Source organism: Sodiomyces alcalophilus (assembly GCF_042370955.1).
Source record: "Sodiomyces alcalophilus JCM 7366 unplaced genomic scaffold ACRALscaffold_6, whole genome shotgun sequence".
Classification (NCBI taxonomy): domain Eukaryota; kingdom Fungi; phylum Ascomycota; class Sordariomycetes; order Glomerellales; family Plectosphaerellaceae; genus Sodiomyces; species Sodiomyces alcalophilus.
Window position 1 is genome coordinate 1,556,481 of NW_027263537.1, and position 20,375 is coordinate 1,576,855.

The following is a 20,375-nucleotide window of genomic DNA, read 5'->3' on the forward strand; positions in this document are numbered from 1 at the left end:
GCATACCCCGGATATATAAACCCTTTTTCTTGTTATTATAACACGGCAGATATCCTAAACCGTCGCGACTCTAATGTCAAGGTAAGACAGACTGTCAGGTTGTAATGCACTGTCCAGGCGTAGATCCACTAACCAGTCCTTTATACTAGTACCCTCTAGTCACTATCTGGCCGTCTCTATACTAACTACAGTAATATAAGCAAGAGAGTGACATAGTAGGGACCCGAAATAGTAGGCAGCCTGGACACCCTAGATCCTGGTCATGATAGTCTTAACATGTTGGAGGACGTGACCTGACCAGGCCAGTCATTCTACAGTTAGTATAGGGGTTATACTGTCCAGGGCCCCCCTCCTCCCGGTTAGGTACTTGCACGTTGTACTGTACGTACCACTCGGCAGTTTCGGTGAGCTTCGGTGTGGGAAGATTATCACCAGATTCATCCCACCTTAATCTGCGATGTTCTGTAGACTCCAAAATATTTCATTTCCCTATGCACAGAGTCTATTATTAACTGTTGCGCTCCATGAAGGTCGTGTAATGGAGTTAATAAGCAGTGAATCACCACTTCGTCTTCATCCCGCCGTTTCCCTAACCTCCCAGCGCCACTGACAAGAACCCCCTTACTCGGGATGACATGAATTACAATCGCAGTATGTCTCGCCAGCCGGACCTTTTCCCCTAGTCCGTCTCTCTTCTCTCTTCTTCCTTTCTTTCTGTTTCGTTCTTCGCTCCTCACAGAAGCGTGCCTTTACCAAACCGGATATGACAACTGCCTCACCCTCAGATCACCCCCCTAGGCCTTCTGGCGAAAGTTGAGAAGCAGCATGGACAACGCAGCAAAGACAACCGGAAGAACGCTGACAATCTCCCCCAGTCCGGCATACGCCGGCGGGATGCGGACATAGACAAAGGCCCCCGCCGCCATGAGGATGGCCACCACGTTGTACACGGCCGACCAAACGAAATTGAAAACCATGCGGTTGAACGCCGCCCGGCTCACATCCAGCAGGAAAGGGATCCCCTCGAGCCCGCCCAGGAGGACAACGTCCGCCGCGCCCTGGGTAACGTCGCTGCTCGACAGGGCGCCGCCCATCTGCGCTCCGACGTGCGCCTGCGCGACCGCCACCGCGTCGTTGGTGCCGTCGCCGCAGAACAGGACGTACTTCTTGGGGTCCTCCATGACCGCGGCCACGTAGTCGCGCTTCTCCCCCGGCGAGTACTCGGCCGCCACATTCTCGAGCGGGATCCCCACCGACGCGGCCACCGCCTGGACCGCGCGCGTCTGGTCGCCCGAGACGAGGTGCACTGCGATGTTCCGCGCTTGGAGGGCGCCGATGACGCGAGCGGCTTCCGGGCGGAGCAGCGTTCGGAGCCCAAAGACCGCCAGGGGGTTACCGTCGCGCGTGACCACGAGCATGGTGAGCCCCTGGTCCCGGAGCCGGGTGACGATGGGGAGATGCTCGCTTTGGGTCCACCGCGGATGACCAGCGCGCAGAACCGACCCATCGAAGCTTGCCTCGACGCCGCAGCCAGCGACCACGCGGACGTCCTTCACACCGGACAAAGCGTCTACGGAATGGCTTGCGAGATATTTGTCCAAGGCAGCCGAGACAGGGTGCTTACCACCTGCGACAAGCGACTTGGCCATGGCCACGGCTCCGTCTCTGTCGGACGTGAGAAACTCTTCCACCATGACGTCCAGGTTTCCTTCGGTGATGGTGCCGGTCTTGTCGAAAATGACGTCGGTGCATTTGCGCACCCGCTCCGTACACTCGGCCGACTTGATGACGACGCCTCCTCGCGCGGCGATGCCCCCGGCAATGACGAGGACCATGGGCACGGCCAACCCGAGGGCGCAGGGGCAAGACACCGCGAGGATGGCGACCCAGTACGTGAGGGCATTGACGACGGACCTGCTCGCAGGCCAGTCCCGTCCCTCGAGACCCACGACCACCCAAACGACAAAGGCGACGAGGGAGACGACGGTCACGACGGGGACGAACCAGCTGGCCACCTTATTCGCCAAGTCTTGGAATCGGGGCTTCGAGTTGGCCGCTTCCTCGACCAACGCCGCAATATCCGTGACCGTGTTCTTACCCGGCAGCCGTGTGAGCTTGGCCACAACCGTGCCGTCCCCGTTGACCGTCCCGGCAATGACGTGGTCCTGCGGCCCCTTGGCCACCGGGATGGGTTCGCCAGTGAGCATCGACTCGTCAAACTCGGACGACCCGCTCAACACCACCCCGTCCGTGGGCACGCGGGTGTGCGGCAGGATTTTGAACCTATCTCCGTACTGGAGCAGGCGGGCGTCGATCTCCCGGTCCCGCCCACCGTCCTCGACCAGGACGGCCGTGTTGGTCTGCATGGACCGCATCGAGACGGCCGAGACGGCCTTGACGCGGGCATACGTGGCGATGAGCCGACCGAGCAGGATCAGGGTGATGAGCAGCGTGCTCGTCTCGAAGAAGGCCGCCGTCTCCAGCGGCCGGCCGGCCATGCGGAACCCGTACGCGACGACCGAGTAGAGAAACGCCGCGGTGATGCTGATGACCACCAGCATGTCCATCTCGAGCACGTGGCTGCGGACAAGCGCCGAGAGCGCGGGGCGGTAGAACTCGGGAACGGCGATGAGCTGGACGAACAAGGCGAGCACGAGCGAGACGTGCGCTTTGGTCGCGTCGTCCACCAGCGTGTCGCCCCACGCCAGCACGACGACGGGGATGGTCAGCGCGGCGGCCACTATCGTCTTGACCGTCTGGTCGCGGAGCCTCTCCCGGCCGCGCGCCAGCGCAGGGTCGGCGCTCGGAGGTGCAAGCCCGCCGGCCAGACCGTCCAGCGAGTCGAATAGCTGACGCGCACCGACGACGGCGGGATCGTACGTGAGTCTGACGACCCTCTTGGTAACGACGGCGACGCCCGTGGTGACGGTGGGCGGGTCGCGGAGCAGTTTGGCGGCGGCAGCGCCCGAGGCCAGGACGTCGAGGGTGTGGTCGCCGTCGCCGGCGATACGGGTACAGCGGAAGCCGGTGGCGCCCTCGACGGCGCGGATGACGTGGTCGGTCTTGGTGATGGTTCGGTCGACGGAAAAGTCGGCGTTGCTCATGACAAAGTTGACCCGGACCTGCGATACGCCCGGCGTCGACCGCAGCGCGCGGGCCATCTTGTCCCCGCAGCCCGAGCAGGTCATGCCGGACACGAAGACGGCGACGGCTTCGGTGCCGCCGGCGTCGTTTTCTGGGTCGTTTACTTTGCCTCGGACTCGGGACCAGGCGGGAGGGGGCGTGGTGGGGGAGAGATTCTCGGCGTGGTGATGGTCAGTGCCGCCGCAGCAGCCCGATGTATCCGTCTCGATCGAGGCCGACTTGATGGCCAGCTCGTGGACATGAGCATCGGGTGTAGGTAGTTTGTGGTACATGGCGTGGGAGGTTCCGCCGCTGGGGGCGGGGGCGAGAGTCACAGATCCCCTCGCGGTGGTCGTGACAGTAGTATCGCTGGTATCCTTGGTGTTCCTGGTGTTCTTGGTGTTCTTCTTGGTGTTCTTGGTGCAGCATGTAGACGAAAAGCCGCTTTCGAGGATGGCGCGGCAGATGCAACGAGCCTGCTCAATATAAGCAGCGTAGCGTTCAAAGGCTCTGCGAAGGTGGCTGCTGCAGGCCGAATCAGGGTGGTTGCCCTGGTCGTCGTGAACATGGCGATGATCGACAGCCTCTAAGGAACGTGACGGGTCAGAAAACTGTCCTCAAATCGCTTGATGTAGGTGAATGGGGAGGGGGAGGGAGGCTGGCCAGGACGTGATTCAGGAAACGTCCAGAGGATCAAGGGGTTGGCGAGCGCAGAGGCCGCATACAAGTCCTTTTGTAATCCTTCTCAACGCAGCGCAACTTCAACGGGATTCATACCATGGTGATCCGTGTCTTCATCACAGGCCTTTTCACATTCCAAAGCAGCGGCGACTACGATGCATTTCTCTAGAAAAGGCCATGTCATGACATGGCCCGTCCGTTAGCATGCAATGCACAAACCCTCTCACGTATGACCATGTGGAGCATGAGAATCGAGAGCTGTAGAGACAGACGCCCAAGACAGAAACCCTGAGGAATGTCTCAAGGAGAGACGAGAGGAGTGAAGAGGCTGGGAAGGACAGGACTGGGAAAACACACCATCGCACTGCTCTTCGGTGCCGCAGCAGGTTGTGGCATCGGATTCTAGCGAAGCCCTGGCAGTATCGTCGTTGGCCTCCTTGGCGTCGCCGTCACAGCAGCCATCACGACAGCCACCACGGCAACCATCGCCGTCGACGGTATCGCAAGTCTCGGTAGCACCGCCGCGCGTATCCGTCTCCTGGTCCGCGCCGTCATCCCGCCCACGGGTACGCGTAGCAGAAGTGGTCGCACGAGACGAACCTGCGCAAGACGACGCAGCATCACTCGCCGTCGAGTTTCCGGGGAAACAGTCTGCACCCATTGTGGTAGATTCCATAAGACTTTACGTATGAGTACGTAGTGATGAGAGTCCTGTATCGACTGGGTATATGTCCAGAAGAAAAGGTGTTCTACTACTTCGTACGTCGAGGAAAATATTTCAAATCGAAGGGATTCGAAATGCTTCTCAGTCACCGTGATGTGGTGAGAAAGGAGAAACGAAAGTTTGAAACGGATCGGGGACCGGCCCCAAAATTACCGGTGACCGTCGGCGTCACCGATAGGTCGGCGGATCGGCATTAACAGTGCCGATGAGCCTATCAAAAGTATCGACCCACTTTTCTACGGCACTTCCATTTCCGACCATCTGGTTAGATGGTGGGTACCGTATCGCACCAATGTCCCCAATACTCTACCTTAACACAAGTAAGTACGTATTATCCCACCTCGAGCTTCACATGTAGACATTCTGGTTTCACTTTGGGTTATAGACATGGCATGAATATCATCCAATATGGATCTACTTCTGATTCTGAACCCCCTGCTATCAACACTCAACATCACCAGATGCCGTCAGGAAACTCGCCGTTGTACGTCCCCATCTACGTACAACTCCGTGCGCCCCGTGAAATAGCCGCTGGAGGCATCAGAGCCCGCCTACCCTGCGCCTCTTTGGGTATCCACCACGTCGAAACTCAACTTCCCGATCATAAGAGACTCTGATAACGCAGCGTGCCACAAAGCGTACGGCCGGCCGCATGCCGTGACCCGTGTCGACCATCAAGGTCATAAACCATGGCCGCGCATGAGCAAGGTGGTCGTGGTAACCATGGCCAGTCTCTCTGGGAACGGGATACCACTACTCCTCTGAGAAGACAGGTTGCCGGCGGGTACTCCCGTAGCTTCGTCACCTCCCCAAGGCTCCCATGTCCCTCTCCCCCTCTAAATATGTACATGGAACCGAACCAAAACACAGCTGGTATGCTTACAGACGCGGTATCAAATATTAGCACTCCCCGTCACAGCCAGGGAAAGAATACAAGCAGCGACAAAATCAGAACGCCACCCCGACGCTCCCCCTCCGAGGGCTTGCGCTTCCTTTTTGCATGCCTCCATGACCATGGTCCCTTCCGAATGTGGCTACCCGCTCCAGAGGTGTGGTCACATCATCCGGCTTCGTCACCGGTGTGCTGCCGGGGGACCATGTCGTGGTATGCACCGTCCGGCTTCCGTCCTCGTCCTCGTCCTCGTCCGTCTCCCACGTTGGCACCGTCGACAGCGTCTCGAAACTCTGACGCCCCGTCTGGCCCCCTGGTGCCACGCACTGGTAGAACCCTTCCCGTCCCTTGATCGGCCGGGGCAGGTTCGTCACCGAATCGAGACTGATTTGACGCTGGTGCTGCTGCCCGTCGCTGCCGCCCTCGCTGGGGAAGAGCCAGCTCGACACCCGCGAGAAGGATTTCTTCTTCCGGAGGGGCGGCCGCAGTACCAGCGGCAGTGGAGGCGGTAACGGCTGGTCCTCGCTTCCCCGGCTCGGTGGAGGGGTGATGAACGCCGCCGAAGCTTCCGCAAACGTCTTGGCCCGGCAAGGGATACGCACCGCCGACGGGACAGAAGGTGCTGTCTGCGGTCGATCGGTGCTCAGCCGTTCAGCGAACGAGGGTGCGGCTGGGGGAAGCGCGGGAATCGACGGCATGGGTTCCATGTCTGCCAACATGGTTAGCGTGTTGATACGTCACAGGATACCATCGTCCCCACGTCGGATACACAAGGGCAAGCTTACCAAGTGGTGTCATCGAATACGCTGTCGATGGCCGACTGTTGGCAGCGCCGACGCTCTGTCGCTCCATCACCGAGTCGATTTCTCTTTGCAGCTTCTCCACCTCAATCATGGCGTAGGCAATCCGCTCCTTCATCCTCTCGATGTTCGGAGAGGTGTAGGCCCGTGCTCTAGACTTGGGAGGGATCTTGGGAGGCAACTCGTCTTGCAAAGTCGGCGGAGAAGCCGTTGGTTTGCGAGGGACGTGGAAGGACATGGGCGAATAGCTTCGGTCTGGACCCAAGTTGCAGTCGTCGTCCCGTTTTCCGGGGACATGCGCGCTCGGTGGTAGCGACATGGTACTCGGAAATTCAAAAAGCGGCAGGATAGGCGACAGCTGTTTTCCCGGCGTGCGGATGCTCAGCTCGATGGGACGGAAATCTGGCGGTAGCGGTGGGCGTCGCGACACACGTTGAAGGTGAGTGTACTGCGGGAAGTGGAACGACTCGGAATCAAGACGGCGAAAATCGGAAGGGCCGGATATCTGCGGCCGGCGCAATGTCGTGGCCATGGCGGCGGCGGGGGATGACCGGCATCTCTCTGTTACTGGGGACCCAAAGCCGGCAGGACTCTCATTCTCTGCCGCCAATCTCCTCGTTTCCCGCTGGCAAGAATCCTGTCTTGGGCCAGCAAATGGCATCGACATTGGCATCGACACCGGTGCAGGTTGGTCCCGCAACACGGCTACCGACCGTTTCTCCTCTGTCGTGGCTTTAAGGAGTCAACATCCACTCATCCCGTCGTCATCACCGGCGTCACTCTCGGGCAACGCAAATCGAGGTTATACACGGAAAAAGGACGGCTTACCTGGGCTGCCGTCGGCCTTGTCATCAAGACAAGCTGATAGGGGTGCACAGCACTGGGATATTAAAGAGAGCCATCTGGTATAGGCTTGGGAAAAAGTGCCTCGCAAAGCCATGTCAACGTCACTCAAGGAACGCAAACATGCCGAGAGGCGCTGGGGAATGAAGAACGAAAGACGACCAGCGATTTGACCAAGCCAGACGAGTAAAAGGAGACGAAGAGGGAACCAGAGCCCGGGGGAAGAGAAGAGAAGATTGGACGGAATCCCAAGCTGGGATTAAAAGAGAATGAAAAACAATGCGGGCGAAAGAAAGGGCCCCTACGTGCCCATGAAGGGACGGCCTGGGGTTTCTTTGTAGATTCCCATCTCAAAGCCTCCGGCGGAGCTTCATAGGCCAAGCTCAAAAGAATCCCGTCAGTGTAGTTGGTGAGGTGGGCAGCGACGGCGTCTGATAGGTGGCGACGGGCCGGGCGCCAACCAGTGGGCGCTTAGGACCAAGTGGTGTGGGCGGATTCGGATGGCTGACGCTGCACCACCATCAAGTCAGACCCACCAGTCGTGTAAGAGGAAGGCTATGCCTCAGCGAGTCGATGTCTTGGATTGCCTTGTTCTTGGTCGGTCGAGGCCAGCAGTTCGTCGCTCCAAGGGCCGACAAGGAGGTCCGCGTGGACGCCTTTTCTTCACCAGAGAAGAAATAATTTCTCGTCTGTAAAAGTGTGCCGACGAACCAAGCCGGTGGAGCTTGATCGTATCGTATCTGGGCTAAGGGGTTTTACGGCCACCTCATTGTCTCCGTTGGGAGAGCTATTCGCGCGGCGAGTTTCCAATCCAGTCCGTCTTTCTTGCAGGCACTTGTCATATCCATACGTCTCTGTGCTGGATGGATGCCGTTGATTCTGTCACAGTCGAGCGGACGACATGTACTGGAAGGCATCGCGACCGTCTCGACGCGGACCTACGTGTAAGGTTGTCTCGTGGGCTGGAAAAAAGATCAGAAGTGGCAGGATTGCTTGGAAATGTGCAGGGAGTACTGCACAGCGACGAATCGAATCTGTATGCTAGAACATATTGGAGGTCTATAATTCAGGAGGGAACTATAGAAAAGTTGGATGCATGGACCGGGGATCAGAGGGCGCTGTCTCGCTGATGGTGTGCTCCTGTCTTGCTTGTGCCGTGGTGATAAGGTCATTTCACATCATGGCTGTCCATGTCTAGGGGTGATGACGAGCGACCTCGTCAGAGGGCAAAGGAGGCATCCAATTTCACATGAAATACCGGAGATGAACAGAGGTGCGTTGAAAATCTCGCTGCGTCTGCGTCGGCAGCGCAGTGGTTGGACTATTGCGACGATATTGAAAGCGAGAATGGAATATGGAGCAAATACTTTGTAGGTGTCTTGCCAAAAGCTGATTCAGCAAATGTCGGCAGAACCTCGGAAAACGTAATCTTATCGATACACAGCACAGGGGCGGGCCTCCGAAGAGAACACCTGGCTATCTTAGCCCACTACCCCTGCCGTGACGTACAGTGTACCAGCGTCGCCCCCAACGTCCTGGCCTGATCAAACTTTCCAACAGAACCATCATTCCACCAAGTCCCTCGTGAAGCACTTGGTGGCACCGGAAGGCTTCTCTTCTTCCAGGTTTTGTGGTCTTTTCGTTGGACATTGTCCTCCACCACAGAAATTGGTATCGACATTTCCAATTGAGAAAAAGTATAATCGAAAGAGAGAAAAAATGTCCATGCCCATGCCAATGTCGATGCCGCCCCCGGGCTTTCCCATGGGACCCGGTCAACGGCCGACACCCGAGCAGATCCAAGCGATGCGAAGACAGCTGGAAATCGACGCGCAAAAGGCCGGAATGTCCGTCCCCGAGTTTGTCGCGAAGCTGAGGCAGCAGGCGATGCAACGCGCCCAACAGCAGCAGGCTGCTGCGGGAATGCATCCCGGCCAGCCTGGACCACCTGGACCGCCGGGACAGCCAGGCCCGATGCAGCATCAGCACCAGCACCCTCACCCTCACCCTCACCAACATCCCCATCCTCACCAGCATGGACCCCGTCCTGGCGGTCCCGGGCCCCCCGGGGCCCAGCCCGTTGTTCCTGGGCCTCCCAACCCCAAGGCCCTCGCCATTGCCAACTTCCTGCGTAGCCAGGACTTGAAGCCGCGCACCTGCATTCTCAATGGCGAGCGGAAGGACATGTTTCGAGGTACGTTTTTCTCCGCTCTACGGGCTAAAAAGGAAACAAAAAAAACCCATGGAACTAGTCAGTGGCTCACCGGCTTCTCTTGTAGTCAAACGTGCCCTTCGCGCCCTCCAGTCCCCCGCCTACGAAAAGGCCCGCAAGAAGAACCCGCTCCTCCCCGAGATCACCGACCGCGCCTCGCTCGAGAACACGTTCAAGCTGCTCCCCATGTCCATGCTCGCGCTGCGCGTGTCCAAGTCGGACCCCCATGCGGGCCACAGCCACAAGAAGACCAAGCGCGTCAAGGGCCTGTGGACCGTCAAGATCGAGCCGCAGCAGGAGGCCCAGGATGATATGTACTATGTATGGTTTTACGAGGGCAGCCAGATCATGCGCAAGGTGTACGCCGCCATCGCCGTGGTGCTCATCTTCCTCATCGTCTGCTACCCGCTGTGGCCCCTCAAGCTGCGCCAGGGTGTCTACTATCTCAGCTGGGGCCTGCTGGGTCTTCTCGGTCTCTTCTTCGCCATGGCCATCTTCCGCGTCATTCTCTTCTGCGTCACCTACTTTGCCGTGCCTCCCGGCCTCTGGCTCTACCCGAACCTCTGGGAGGATGTGTCGTTCATGGACAGCTTTAGGCCCGTTTGGGCTTGGCACGAGGTGCGTTCCCTATTTGTGTGTGTATATGTTTCGCTGCTCGTTTCAAACTAACCCATTGTGCAGACCAAAAAGAGCAAGAAGAAAAAGTCGTCGGCTTCCGGTGGCGGCAGCAGCAAGGCGGGCGGGGCCTTTGCCGCGGCGACTGGGCAACCTGCCCCCGCCAGCGCAGTTACCACTGCAACGGATACCCAGGTGGCCGTCCAGCCGGAACAGCGCGCTGGGTACGTCGCTCCGCGCGTGGAGGAGCTGGGCGATGACGAGTGAAAAAGGAAAACAAGCGAGAGAATGGGAATTTGTACTGGAGAAAGGATCACCATGTAGGCACAGGGCGGAGGAGATTTATACCTGTATTCCGTGTGTAGTGACTCGACGCCTGTGGCCTGTGGTGCGATAAGAGGGGGAGGAGTCTGGCGTTTATTCCGTCCTTTTTCGAATGACATGGCTCGGCTGCATGATGAGTATCTCTTTGGGTCGCATTGGCATCTCGCCCACGAGAAGCAGCGGCAGAAGCTGGATAGGGGTCCGGTCGTACATTGGCATTCAATGAATCAAGTAGATTGTCTCGTCTACCATGACTTTTCTCAAGTCTTGTCGAGTTGCATTATATCATATTACCGTCCCCTGTCGTCCCTATAAGGGAAAAGAATCTCCTCGGATTTCCCTCAAAGAATGACACTGAACCTCCCGTTGCCGTGTGTACTTGAGAGTTGGTCTCATTCACTCTCCATTTGTCGAGTCGGGAATGAATAGCTAATCAAAAGGTACAAAGTGTGTCTAGTCGTTGTGCACGGACCACTATGGGTGCTCCACTGCATCCATCTCACTTTCCAAACTTCTCACCAACACAACGAACATCGACCATCCTCACAACAATATCCCAATTACTTCAATCAGGAAAGCCCGAGTCTCAAAATTCAAAATCAACAGTACACCCTCTTTGTATATCTCTCATTCCTTTGGATGAGGATCGTGGTGCTTACGGTTTAATGTTTGAACCGTGATTGTCCGAGCATCTCATTCGACGCGTTCTCCTGGGCGCACTTCATCCACTGTCTCTACCCGTCTCACCCACATTTCGTTCATCTCTCTTCCATCCCGTCGCCTCTCGGCTACACCGACCTCGGCCAGAGATACGTCTCATTTCCGGTGAGTTGTTATTTAGAGCTTCATATCGGGCGATCCTGGACTTATCCTAGTCGCTGAATGGGGACGTCGGAGGCATAGCTGACATGATACCTCATTAGCTTATCATGAGCGCGAACTCTCCTGTCCCTTCGGGGGACCCAGTTCCTGATGCTGGGAGTTCCTTGGTCGTACAAAATGAAATGGTCAATGGAACCGACAAGGGAAAGGGGAAGGAGAATGAGAATGAGCAGCCGGTGCCTGATAAGCCGTTCTCGTGGCTGTAAGTAGTAGTATCCCTCCTGTATCAAAGAAACCACTAATTCGTTCAACTTTAGTGACCCTCATGTCCAGTTTGTCGTCATCTATGTTGGACAGGAGGAGGTTCCGTTTGGCATCCAAATGAACTTCATTTGCTCGCGCTCTACGTTCTTCCGGGACAGATTCAAGGGTTCGGAGACGCCAGATTCTCTGGAGCACATTGTCAAGCTTCCCGATACGACGCCCGAGATCTTTGGCCGCGTACAAAACTTCCTCTTTACTGGCGAGGTTGTCCCCGAGCCAGACACCACCCCGTCGTACGAGGTGCTCATCGGCGTGTGGAAACTTGGCCACATGCTCGGCATCGACGGACTATGCGACAAGGCGCTGAACACCATGATCGAATGCCGACGCACGACCCAGCGCATTCCGGCGACGCCGCTCCTCATACAGGTTTGGAAGGACACCCCGGAAGGTTCGTCAATTCGCCAGCTATTGCTGTCCTGGGCTGCCGAGTACATGAGGGCGTCAGATGCGCGGGCCGAGTTTGCCCGCTCTCTTCCGCAGGAGGTCCTGAGCGAGCTGGTTGTCATCATGAGCTCTCTAGAGTCGGCTCCCCCGGTTCAGGTAGCCTCCCCGGCCGCTAGTACCGAGGCGAACGGTGCCAGTCCTCCTCTGAGGAAGAGCGTCCACTACATCGAAGAGAGCGACGAGGACGGTCGCCGGGGCACGAAGAGACTCCGACGCGTGTCTGGTGCCGCTGGCGCGTCTAGCATGTCCGCACCCCCTACGACGGAACGGAGGTCTCCCGCTGTCCGCAGGGCCGCGAAGCCGATGCCTAAGCGGCGCTCGGGGGCCGGCTTTGCCATGACCGAGGACGAGATTACGACGGATCACCGACTTGAATTCTGCAGCAATCTGCTGACCAAGATGCTGTCTGGTCCTGGTGAGCAGCACTCCCCTATTGCCTGTGTTCTGGAAGCTTTCCTCTTTGCTCTGTTGTTACTCTTTACATGTATTTCCTTTGCTCTGTTGTCATTTCTTATACATTTTCCTTTGCGTCGTTCTGACGGCTGACTTGCTTCAGGCTTCTGGACCCGCCTAGTCGGACCCTTCCGAGATGCCGTGGATCCCGAGAAGGACCAGGTTCCTGATTACTTTACCAAAGTCAAGAACCCCATGGACCTGATGTCGATCAAGGCCAAGATGGACCGCGGCGAGTACAAGACGGAGCTCGAGTTTGCGGCCGACGTGCGGCTGATCTTCCTCAACTGCTACACGTACTGGAAGGAGGGCGACCCCATGTGGACGGCGTGCGAAAAGTTCCAAAAGACCTTTGAAGACAAGTTTAGCATGATGTCGAGGTCGATTCTTCGGTTGATGCGAGACCGGGCGGAACGGGCGGAGCGAGGGGAGCCGGTGGACTGAGGCGGGACATGGGTCGGTGCGGTGCTCGGTGCGCATGACTCGAGAAAGTCAGTAGGCACACCGGAAAGATGGCGAGTGGGTTGGGTTGGGTTGGTGTTGGTGAGTTCCGTCGGACCGTTTCTGCTTCTGCATGCTTTGATGGCGGGACGTGTAAGAGTATGGTATCTGTATAACCAGACCGGTGACACCATGATTGGGGAATCACGGTTATTGCGGCATAATAGTGGCTTTTTATGGGAGTATACGGAGGATTAGAGAGGATCGTGTCGGTATGATCACTGGGATGGACCGGCTAGTGTAACATCTAACATCTTGGCGGCTATATTGTCATAATGCTTGTTTTACCTTTGGGTCTGTTTCCGTATGTTGAGTGTAGGTATTTTCATATCGCAACCTTTGCTTACTTCGTACGTTGACAGTCACCAGGTGAATGGAGTTTGCGCCCAGCGCTGTTCTGAGCATTCCAGTGTCCAGCCATGCCATGAGGGCTGTGCGCCACGACCAGCGTTTTGTCTCGGGTGTCTATTGTTCGGTCAATGGCATTGTGATCTGTGCATGCGGCTTCGTATCACGGAGACGAGGTTCCTAGTCTTGTAATTTGCAACGATTCCAGTCACCTCGAAAGCAGGGCCAGGCCGGAGTCCATTTACGTTGTAGGTAGGGTGTACGTTGCATGTACGATCCGTGTCGACTCTGATCTCTCCATCGCCCGTGAAGTGCCGAAAGGTGGTACTGTACATAGGTACAAGCCTGAAGCTCTTCTGCAAGGTACCCGTGGCGGCCCGTGCATTCGCTGAATAATACGATGGGCGAATCAGAATTCACTACTGGTCCTAGCGCAAAACGTTCTCCCACTAGACGACGGGCCAGGCCAGCTGGCTCGACAAGGATGTGTCGCCAGCCCGGATGGCCTTCATTTCCCAGAACCGCCACTGAACGATCGAAACGTGTCGGTCGGACGGACGACGGAATCTGAGCAGGCCAACAAGGGAAGCGTCGACGATGCCAGCACGTCGTACTGCTGTAAGTACAGTCGTGTCTAGCCACTGTAGACTTGTTCAAGGAGTGCGAAGTTTTGCTTTGCTTCTATTTCCCCCTCTCCCAGGGATTGCTCCCTGGTTACCGATGTCGATTAAAGGCTCGCTAAATAGGCGCAATGAGAGGTGAAATTAAACATGGGGTTGATCCTCCCCTTCTTGGATTGGACCGTTGCGACGGCCTGGTACCTGCATGGCTCCATCCATTCAGAGGTACATCTCTTTTCTATACATTTTGCTAGCAGTCCAAAGTACCCAGACCTTGAGGCTACCCCTTGCCGAGACGAACCAGTCACCGTGCTTCAACCTGTGGTGATTTCCCGCCCCCCTTCTTCTGCCCGTTTGTCGCTCTCGTTTCTCATTTTCCCATCTCCAATATCCAAACACCACACCGTCTGTTGCGCCGTATTTGCTTCGGCTCTCGTCACTCTTTTTGCCTCCAGAGTACTCTTGTGCTCGATCCATTCTTTATTCCATCTTTCTGCTTGCTCGCCCGTTCGAACCATTGTCCATATTGTCCTCCTGTTTGAAAGACCATCGAATTGATCGAAACCATTGACAAGTCCAACGAACGACACCATCGCTCAACGCGCTACACAAAAGACGTCCACCACAATGCAGTACCGGTCTATCGCCTCCCTCGCCGTCGTGGCCCTCGCGGCCCAGGCCACCGCCCAGCAGACGCGCATGTTCACCAGGGCCAACCAGTCCTTCCGCGATCTGGGCGTCTTCCGCCGCCAGGACGACGGGTACCAGCCCGAGGACGAGATTTGCTCGGGGGAGGGAACCACCTGCGCCGAGGCTTGCGGTGAAGGATACGAGCAATGCTCTTCGTCCGACTCGGCCGTCCACTGCTTCAGCCCTGCCGCTGGCGAGTCTTGCTGCACCACTGGCACCGGCAGTACGTCCCCCTTTTTCTTCATCTCATTTGGTTTGTTGGCAACGTGACTAACCTTGTCTTCGCAAAGGCTCCTGCTTGGCCGCCTTCTACTGCACCCACGACACCGACGCCGAGACTTGGTGCTGCCCTGAGGGCCGGGACTTGGAGCAGTGCGCGGCCGACTTTGGCGTGGCCGGCGGACTGATCCTGGACGTGCGCCCCGAGCCCATCGCTTCCGTCGTCGAGTCGTCCTCCTCTTCCCAGGCCCCGGAATCCACATCCGAGGTGGTCGTGCCCAGCTCCAGCGCCGTGGCCGTCGAGACGTCGTCCTACGTCCCCCCCACCAGCTCCATCGTCCCGACCAGCAGCATCCCCTGGTATGCCAACACTACCACGTCGGCCTATCACGTCCCCTCCGTTACCGCCCCCGCGGATGACGAGGAGGACGTTGACGAGGAGGAGGACGACGATGAGGATGCGATTGAGGAGCCTACGACCGAACCCACGCCCAGCCCGTCGAACGTGGAGGAAGGTGCTGCCGGCACGGTCCACAGCTCTGCCAGCCTCGCCCTCGTTGCCGGCATCGCCTTCGCCGCCATTCTGCTCTGATAGCCACAAGCTCGTGTATCTGGAGACGCTGGAGGGGCATCCCATTGGGGTGCATGGGACGAGGACTAGGACGTGGTTCATCGTCCCGCCAGCGTGCCACGAGTTATGAGTTTCATGAAGAGTCGGAGTGAGCCCGGATTTCTTGAGCCTATGGCGTAGGCACCCCTTCTAATCATCCTGTGCTCTGTTGCGATGTTTTTGTTTGGCCGGCTTTGCTTTTCTTTGCATTTTTTAAACCTTTTTTAACAATTTATTCCCACCATTTATGATTCCCCCTGTCATTCTGGGCTGCAGTTATCATTGGAGCGCCTCGTTCCTGGTTTACGATTCTTGCTGGATCCTCGGACACGCGATGTTCCATGCTCGGCGAGGGCGATTGGATTGGAGTGGTAGGCTGGCTGTACATGTACATGGTTTCCTGTATATGGCTTCACGTTGCTGTACCTGTACCTACGATTACGATTCTGGGCTCAGCCTTCCGTACACCTACTTATTTTATTATCTTAATATTTCTCTCCCATCCGGTTGACAAACCATGACGGATTGCACGCTACTTTTCTTTTCAGGCGTATGACTGTCGACCATCTACCGATCTGGAGCCGGCTGTTTCCCCTGCTTGTACTTCTGTGGTCGGCGTGACTCACGAGTGATGTAGGCCAAGAAGTACCAGGTACTTGACAACAACGCCCTTTGACACCATTCTCGGTCTCACCAGTTCGCCAACTTCCATCCCCTCACATTATCACGACAGACGTACGAAGTATATCAGAGGAACGCCTCCCATCTCGAAAGGGACAACTCTGTCTATCCGCCATTTATCTATTCTAATGTAACGCCATCATATCCTCTTCTTTCTTCTATTCATCTCTTCCTTGGCCCTATAAGAACCCCATTCTCGATAGCCTCACTCGAAGAATCCATTATGACTTCAATCGCTTCCGAGTCGGTGTCGACGATCCTATGTACCAGCAAGCAGACGAGATTCGACATCAAGACGGCTGATTTGCGAGAGGTCCGTGTGCTATTCACCCCTCTCTCCATATTGTATTCTGACGGACCGCCGTATGCATCTAGCTAGACGTTGATGGTCTCCACATCACCGTAACAGCCGGCGACAAGAAGACGTCCGGGGCCAAGGCGAAAGCAAAGGCCCGCAGCGAAGGTGTGGAGATACTCGCCAATGCTAAGCTGAGGCTCCAGGCGGGCCAGCGGTATGCTCTCGTCGGGAGGAATGGGTCTGGCAAGTCGAGTAAGGCTTTACCTTCCAGGATCGCACATGTAGCAGGGTGACCGTTCGACTAAATGGCCGATGCCGTGGCTGCCAGCTCTCCTCAAAGCCATTGCTGAAAAGCTCATCCCTGGAATCCCCGAAGAGACTCGCATTTCCATCTTGCAGCAGACCAACGCCCAGATTTCCGACACGGACAAATCCCCTTGGAATGCTGCTTCTTCCCAGGACCAACCCGAGCGCTGTGTTCTCGAGGAAGTTGTCGAGAAGGCTACAGCTCGGTCGGACATCGAGCAGGAAATCAAAGGTGGGCACGCCGCACCTGTTACCGCAGTGATGGCCACACCCAGCTTACACACCACTTACCATCATCATAGCATTGTCAAACGGCATCAACGACGACAACCCTATGGGTGCTGTCCGTGCCCTACGCTCCATACGCCATAACAGAAACCAGAGGCGTCTCTTTCAGCTGGACAAAGACGCCAGGTTACGGAGCGGGGCCAGGGGGATGGCCGCTCGCAAGGCACTCACGGCCTTTGAGAAGATCACCGCAGAATCCGAAGCCCTGTAAGGCCAGAGAGACACACCTCATTTTGCATGCGATTCTCAGCTGCTTCGAGACTAAGTAAATACACACATCAATCAGGATTGACCAGCCCGCCGAGGAGATCTCTGCCGAGACACTCAGGGATGAAACCAACGAGGCCATCGATATGCTGGCCGACCTACAGCTACAAGTAGAGCCTAACAGGATGGCAGAGGTCGAGTCCAAGGCAAAAAGGATCCTCGTAGGACTCGGTTTTTCCGAGAACTACATGGCCAAGCCCGTGTCGAGTCTGTCGGGAGGCTGGCGCATGCGAACCGCACTCGCCACGGCACTACTTCAGGAGGCAGATATTCTCATTCTCGACGAGCCCACAAACTTCCTTGACCTCTTCGGCATCATCTGGTTGCAGAAGTACCTACAGTCGCTCGAAGACGCCGACGATGCCCCGACACTCATCCTCGTCTCTCACGACCGCGATTTCATCACGCTCTGCACTGATCTTCTCATCTTAAAAGACAAGCAGCTGACATACTTCCACGGGGACCTACCCACGTACGAGGCATCCCAGTCGGAGAGGAAACGATGGCTGACCAAGATGAAAGAGGCCCAGGACAAGCAAAAGGCGCACATCCAACAGAGCATCTCCAACAACATCAAGGCGGGCAAGGCGAGCGACGACCAGAACAAGCTGCGCCAGGCCAAGTCGCGGCAGAAAAAACTGGACGACCGCTGGGGCTTGCAGGTGAGCGCCAAGGGGGGAAGGTTCAAGCTCAACCGTGACTTGGTCGGGTACCATCTCACGGCGCGAGACGAGATTGCGATCCCGCAGGATGAAAGGCCCGTGAGCCTCATCGTCCCCGAGCCTTCCGACCTGCGGTTTCCGGGACCGCTCATCTCTGTTGAGGGCGTCACGTTTCGTTATCCGACCAAGAGCAAGAGCAACACCGGAGGGACGGACAGTTCCCCGGTCGTGTTACAAGACGTCAATCTTTCCGTCCACATGGGTGACCGGGTCGGTATCCTCGGTTTAAATGGGGCGGGCAAGTCTACGCTAGTCAAGTTGCTCGTGGGCGCAGAGGCGAAGCCGTCGTCGGGCACAGTAACGATGCACCCCCGACTCAAACTCGGTTACTACTCGCAACAAGCAGTGGAAGCTCTGCAGGCACTGGGCCGAGGAGACGCCTCCCTCACTGCTCTCTCGCTCCTGACGCGGGAGGTCGACGGTGTGCTCGACGAGGGAGAGGTACGCGGCCTGCTCGGGGCTCTGGGGCTGCCGGGGCGGGTCGCCTCCGACGTACCCCTGACGAAGCTCTCGGGGGGCCAGCTGGTGCGGTGCGAGCTGGCGCGGCTGCTCTGGCGGTGTCCGCACTGCTTGGTGCTCGACGAGGTGACGACGCACCTCGACTATGAAACGGTGACGGCCATGCGAGAGGCGCTGAGTGGCTGGGAGGGCGCGGTGGTGCTGGTGAGCCACGATCGGTGGTTCGTGCGGGGGGTGGTCGAAGGGTTGGTGGACGATGCCGATGACGAGGAGGGGCATGCGGACGACGGGGATGACGGGGATGACGAAGAGAGTGTGAGGAGGAGGACGGTGTACCGGTTGCGAGGGGGGAAGTTGACCAAACTGGAGAACGGCACGGCCGAGTTTGAGGAGAGCGTCGAGAAGAGGGTGGCTAAGATGTTGGATAGGTAGGGCGGACCATTAAACAAAGTAACCTATGGCTCGGGAGTCGACAGTCCGCGATATATGATGACGTTCTACTAACTGTCCTTAGCCATTCCTCGGTGTGCATTTCATTCATTCGGCTCTTTATCTGAATAGAGTCAAACACAAGAAGAAGAATCGTATCCAAGAACCGACGAATCGACCACAATTCCAAACAAAGACCTCTCCATGCTGCTCACAGTCATGTCTCCGCCGTGGGGTATCTCGACAATAGTCCCGTCGACGCAGACCTTGCGCCACCGCGCATCGGCCTCCAAAAGGGTGACCCGCAGCGCCGCGACCTCCTCATACCCTACGTCGGGCAATGCGACGTGCTTCCCGCCGTCGTAGGCGGCCTTCATGATCTCCATGGTGCGCTGGCCGCCCACGGGGCCAAAGTAGACGAGATGCAGGGCCGGGTGCAAGGGCCGGGCGGCGGGGGAGATGGTGAATGTGCGCTCGAGGTTGGAGACTAGGGTGGCGAGGACGTAGCTGAACCGGGGCCTAGGGGCGGCGACGTCGGTGGTGGTGGTGTCTTGGTGGGTTGGCATGTCAATCTCGCGGGCGGAAGACGATAACGACGTAGGGTAGATGTGCACGCGTGCGTCGTAGGCGTGGCTTTCGCGTAGCAGCTCGGCGGCGACCATGGCGAAACGCTTGTCTCCGTGCCGTCTGTAGTCTGGCGTGTCGCTTTCCCAGACGAGCTGTGCGTGGAAGCCGTAGCTGGCGACGACGGCGCCGATGAGACGCGACACCGAGTTGTCGTGGCGATGCTGGGATGAAAAGCCTCTTTCGTCGTCTCTGCGGTTCGTATTTTCCCCTGCTCCTTCTTCGGAGGAGACTAGTTTGGAGCCTGGGGAGAAGCAGACCTCGAAAGAAGGGAGGGGGGCTGAACAGCCACGGAAGAGGGTCCTGAGGCCGAGGACGAGGGGAGAGGGTACGGTTGGCCGGGTTGTCGCCGCAGTCGCACCGTCGGCGTCTCCCGAGACACCGTCGTAGAGTGGTTTGTGCAGGGAGTGGAAGAGCGCGTTTCCTGTGCCCAGCGGGAGGATGGCAATGGTGGGCAATGGGCCGTTTGGCGAAGAGGAGGTTCCGTCATCGTCTGCGTCGTCACGGCCGTTGAGGAGGTCGGTGATGCCCCCGTCTCCAGATAACAGGATGATGGTTTCGGGGTGGGAAGTGGTGTTTTGCCTTCTCGCCCAGTGGGATTGGGCAAACTGCCTGATGCTCTGGGCTGACCGAGTCGTCAAGACGTGGTACCTTTCTCCGTCACCCTTCCCATCTTCTCGTCTTGGTGGTATCGATGAGAAGAGTAAGCCCAGAAGCGGTTGCACTATGGTTTCCCAACACATGGACGCCAGACCTGTCCCGGCCTTGGTGGACACGATGACGTGCAGAGGGCGTTCAGGACTGAGATGGTCTGGGAGGCTGGAAATGAGGTGGCTATCCAAGAGATCCTGGGGGATATGATCGGCCTGGATGAGATGGAGTGCGTAGGGCTGCTCGGGGGTGTCTTCTCTGAGGTATGCGATGATGAAGCGTTTCGGGCCTCCATGAAGTGAATCGCTGGTTGACTCGAGGACAAATACAATCCTCTCTGGTAGCAAGGTCTCCTCTTTGAGGCCGTCGATAGTGTAAGTCAGGTTGCCATCTTGGAGATGC

General features: G+C 57.3%; 8 protein-coding genes across 8 annotated transcripts; 4 read left to right on the forward strand and 4 right to left on the reverse strand.

Annotated features, from left to right (window-relative positions):
• Positions 1–471: 471 nt before the first annotated feature.
• On the reverse strand, positions 472–4,465 carry ACRALDRAFT_1049857 (uncharacterized protein; the record flags this gene model as incomplete). The annotated part of the gene is made up of 3 exons (XM_071015618.1): positions 472–3,299; positions 3,483–3,739; positions 4,117–4,465. The coding sequence occupies 3 exons, from the start codon at positions 4,463–4,465 to the stop codon at positions 795–797; spliced, it is 3,111 nt and encodes a 1,036-aa protein (XP_070873438.1). The 3' UTR covers positions 472–794.
• A 402-nt stretch (positions 4,466–4,867) lies between these two features.
• Positions 4,868–7,329, reverse strand: ACRALDRAFT_1076138 (uncharacterized protein). Its single transcript, XM_071018476.1, has 3 exons — positions 7,049–7,329; positions 6,206–6,952; positions 4,868–6,129 (listed from the first exon to the last, which is right to left on the reverse strand). Exons 1-3 carry the CDS (start codon positions 7,158–7,160, stop codon positions 5,477–5,479), a joined length of 1,512 nt encoding a protein of 503 aa, XP_070873439.1. The 5' UTR covers positions 7,161–7,329; the 3' UTR covers positions 4,868–5,476.
• Positions 7,330–7,698: 369 nt separating this feature from the next.
• Positions 7,699–8,359, reverse strand: ACRALDRAFT_1063258 (uncharacterized protein). Its single transcript, XM_071016762.1, has one exon. The coding sequence runs from the start codon at positions 7,978–7,980 to the stop codon at positions 7,819–7,821; it is 162 nt and encodes a 53-aa protein (XP_070873440.1). The 5' UTR covers positions 7,981–8,359; the 3' UTR covers positions 7,699–7,818.
• Positions 8,360–8,563: 204 nt separating this feature from the next.
• Positions 8,564–10,555, forward strand: ACRALDRAFT_1081463 (uncharacterized protein). Its single transcript, XM_071019170.1, has 3 exons — positions 8,564–9,257; positions 9,343–9,893; positions 9,957–10,555. The coding sequence occupies exons 1-3, from the start codon at positions 8,783–8,785 to the stop codon at positions 10,155–10,157; spliced, it is 1,227 nt and encodes a 408-aa protein (XP_070873441.1). The 5' UTR covers positions 8,564–8,782; the 3' UTR covers positions 10,158–10,555.
• A 663-nt stretch (positions 10,556–11,218) lies between these two features.
• ACRALDRAFT_1056576 (uncharacterized protein) lies at positions 11,219–12,704 on the forward strand (the record flags this gene model as incomplete). The annotated part of the gene is made up of 3 exons (XM_071015889.1): positions 11,219–11,298; positions 11,354–12,222; positions 12,364–12,704. The coding sequence occupies 3 exons, from the start codon at positions 11,219–11,221 to the stop codon at positions 12,702–12,704; spliced, it is 1,290 nt and encodes a 429-aa protein (XP_070873442.1).
• A 1,418-nt stretch (positions 12,705–14,122) lies between these two features.
• On the forward strand, positions 14,123–15,764 carry ACRALDRAFT_1081465 (uncharacterized protein). The gene is made up of 2 exons (XM_071019171.1): positions 14,123–14,642; positions 14,710–15,764. The coding sequence occupies exons 1-2, from the start codon at positions 14,357–14,359 to the stop codon at positions 15,228–15,230; spliced, it is 807 nt and encodes a 268-aa protein (XP_070873443.1). The 5' UTR covers positions 14,123–14,356; the 3' UTR covers positions 15,231–15,764.
• Positions 15,765–16,152: 388 nt separating this feature from the next.
• Positions 16,153–18,701, forward strand: ACRALDRAFT_2028844 (uncharacterized protein; the record flags this gene model as incomplete). The annotated part of the gene is made up of 5 exons (XM_071020558.1): positions 16,153–16,242; positions 16,305–16,479; positions 16,556–16,765; positions 16,836–17,028; positions 17,108–18,701. The coding sequence occupies 5 exons, from the start codon at positions 16,153–16,155 to the stop codon at positions 18,699–18,701; spliced, it is 2,262 nt and encodes a 753-aa protein (XP_070873444.1).
• Positions 18,702–18,910: 209 nt separating this feature from the next.
• ACRALDRAFT_2090380 (uncharacterized protein) lies at positions 18,911–20,227 on the reverse strand (the record flags this gene model as incomplete). The annotated part of the gene is made up of 1 exon (XM_071022570.1): positions 18,911–20,227. A coding segment is annotated over one exon (1,317 nt), but the record flags the coding sequence as incomplete, so codon positions are not given.
• Between the last annotated feature and the right edge of the window lie 148 nt (positions 20,228–20,375).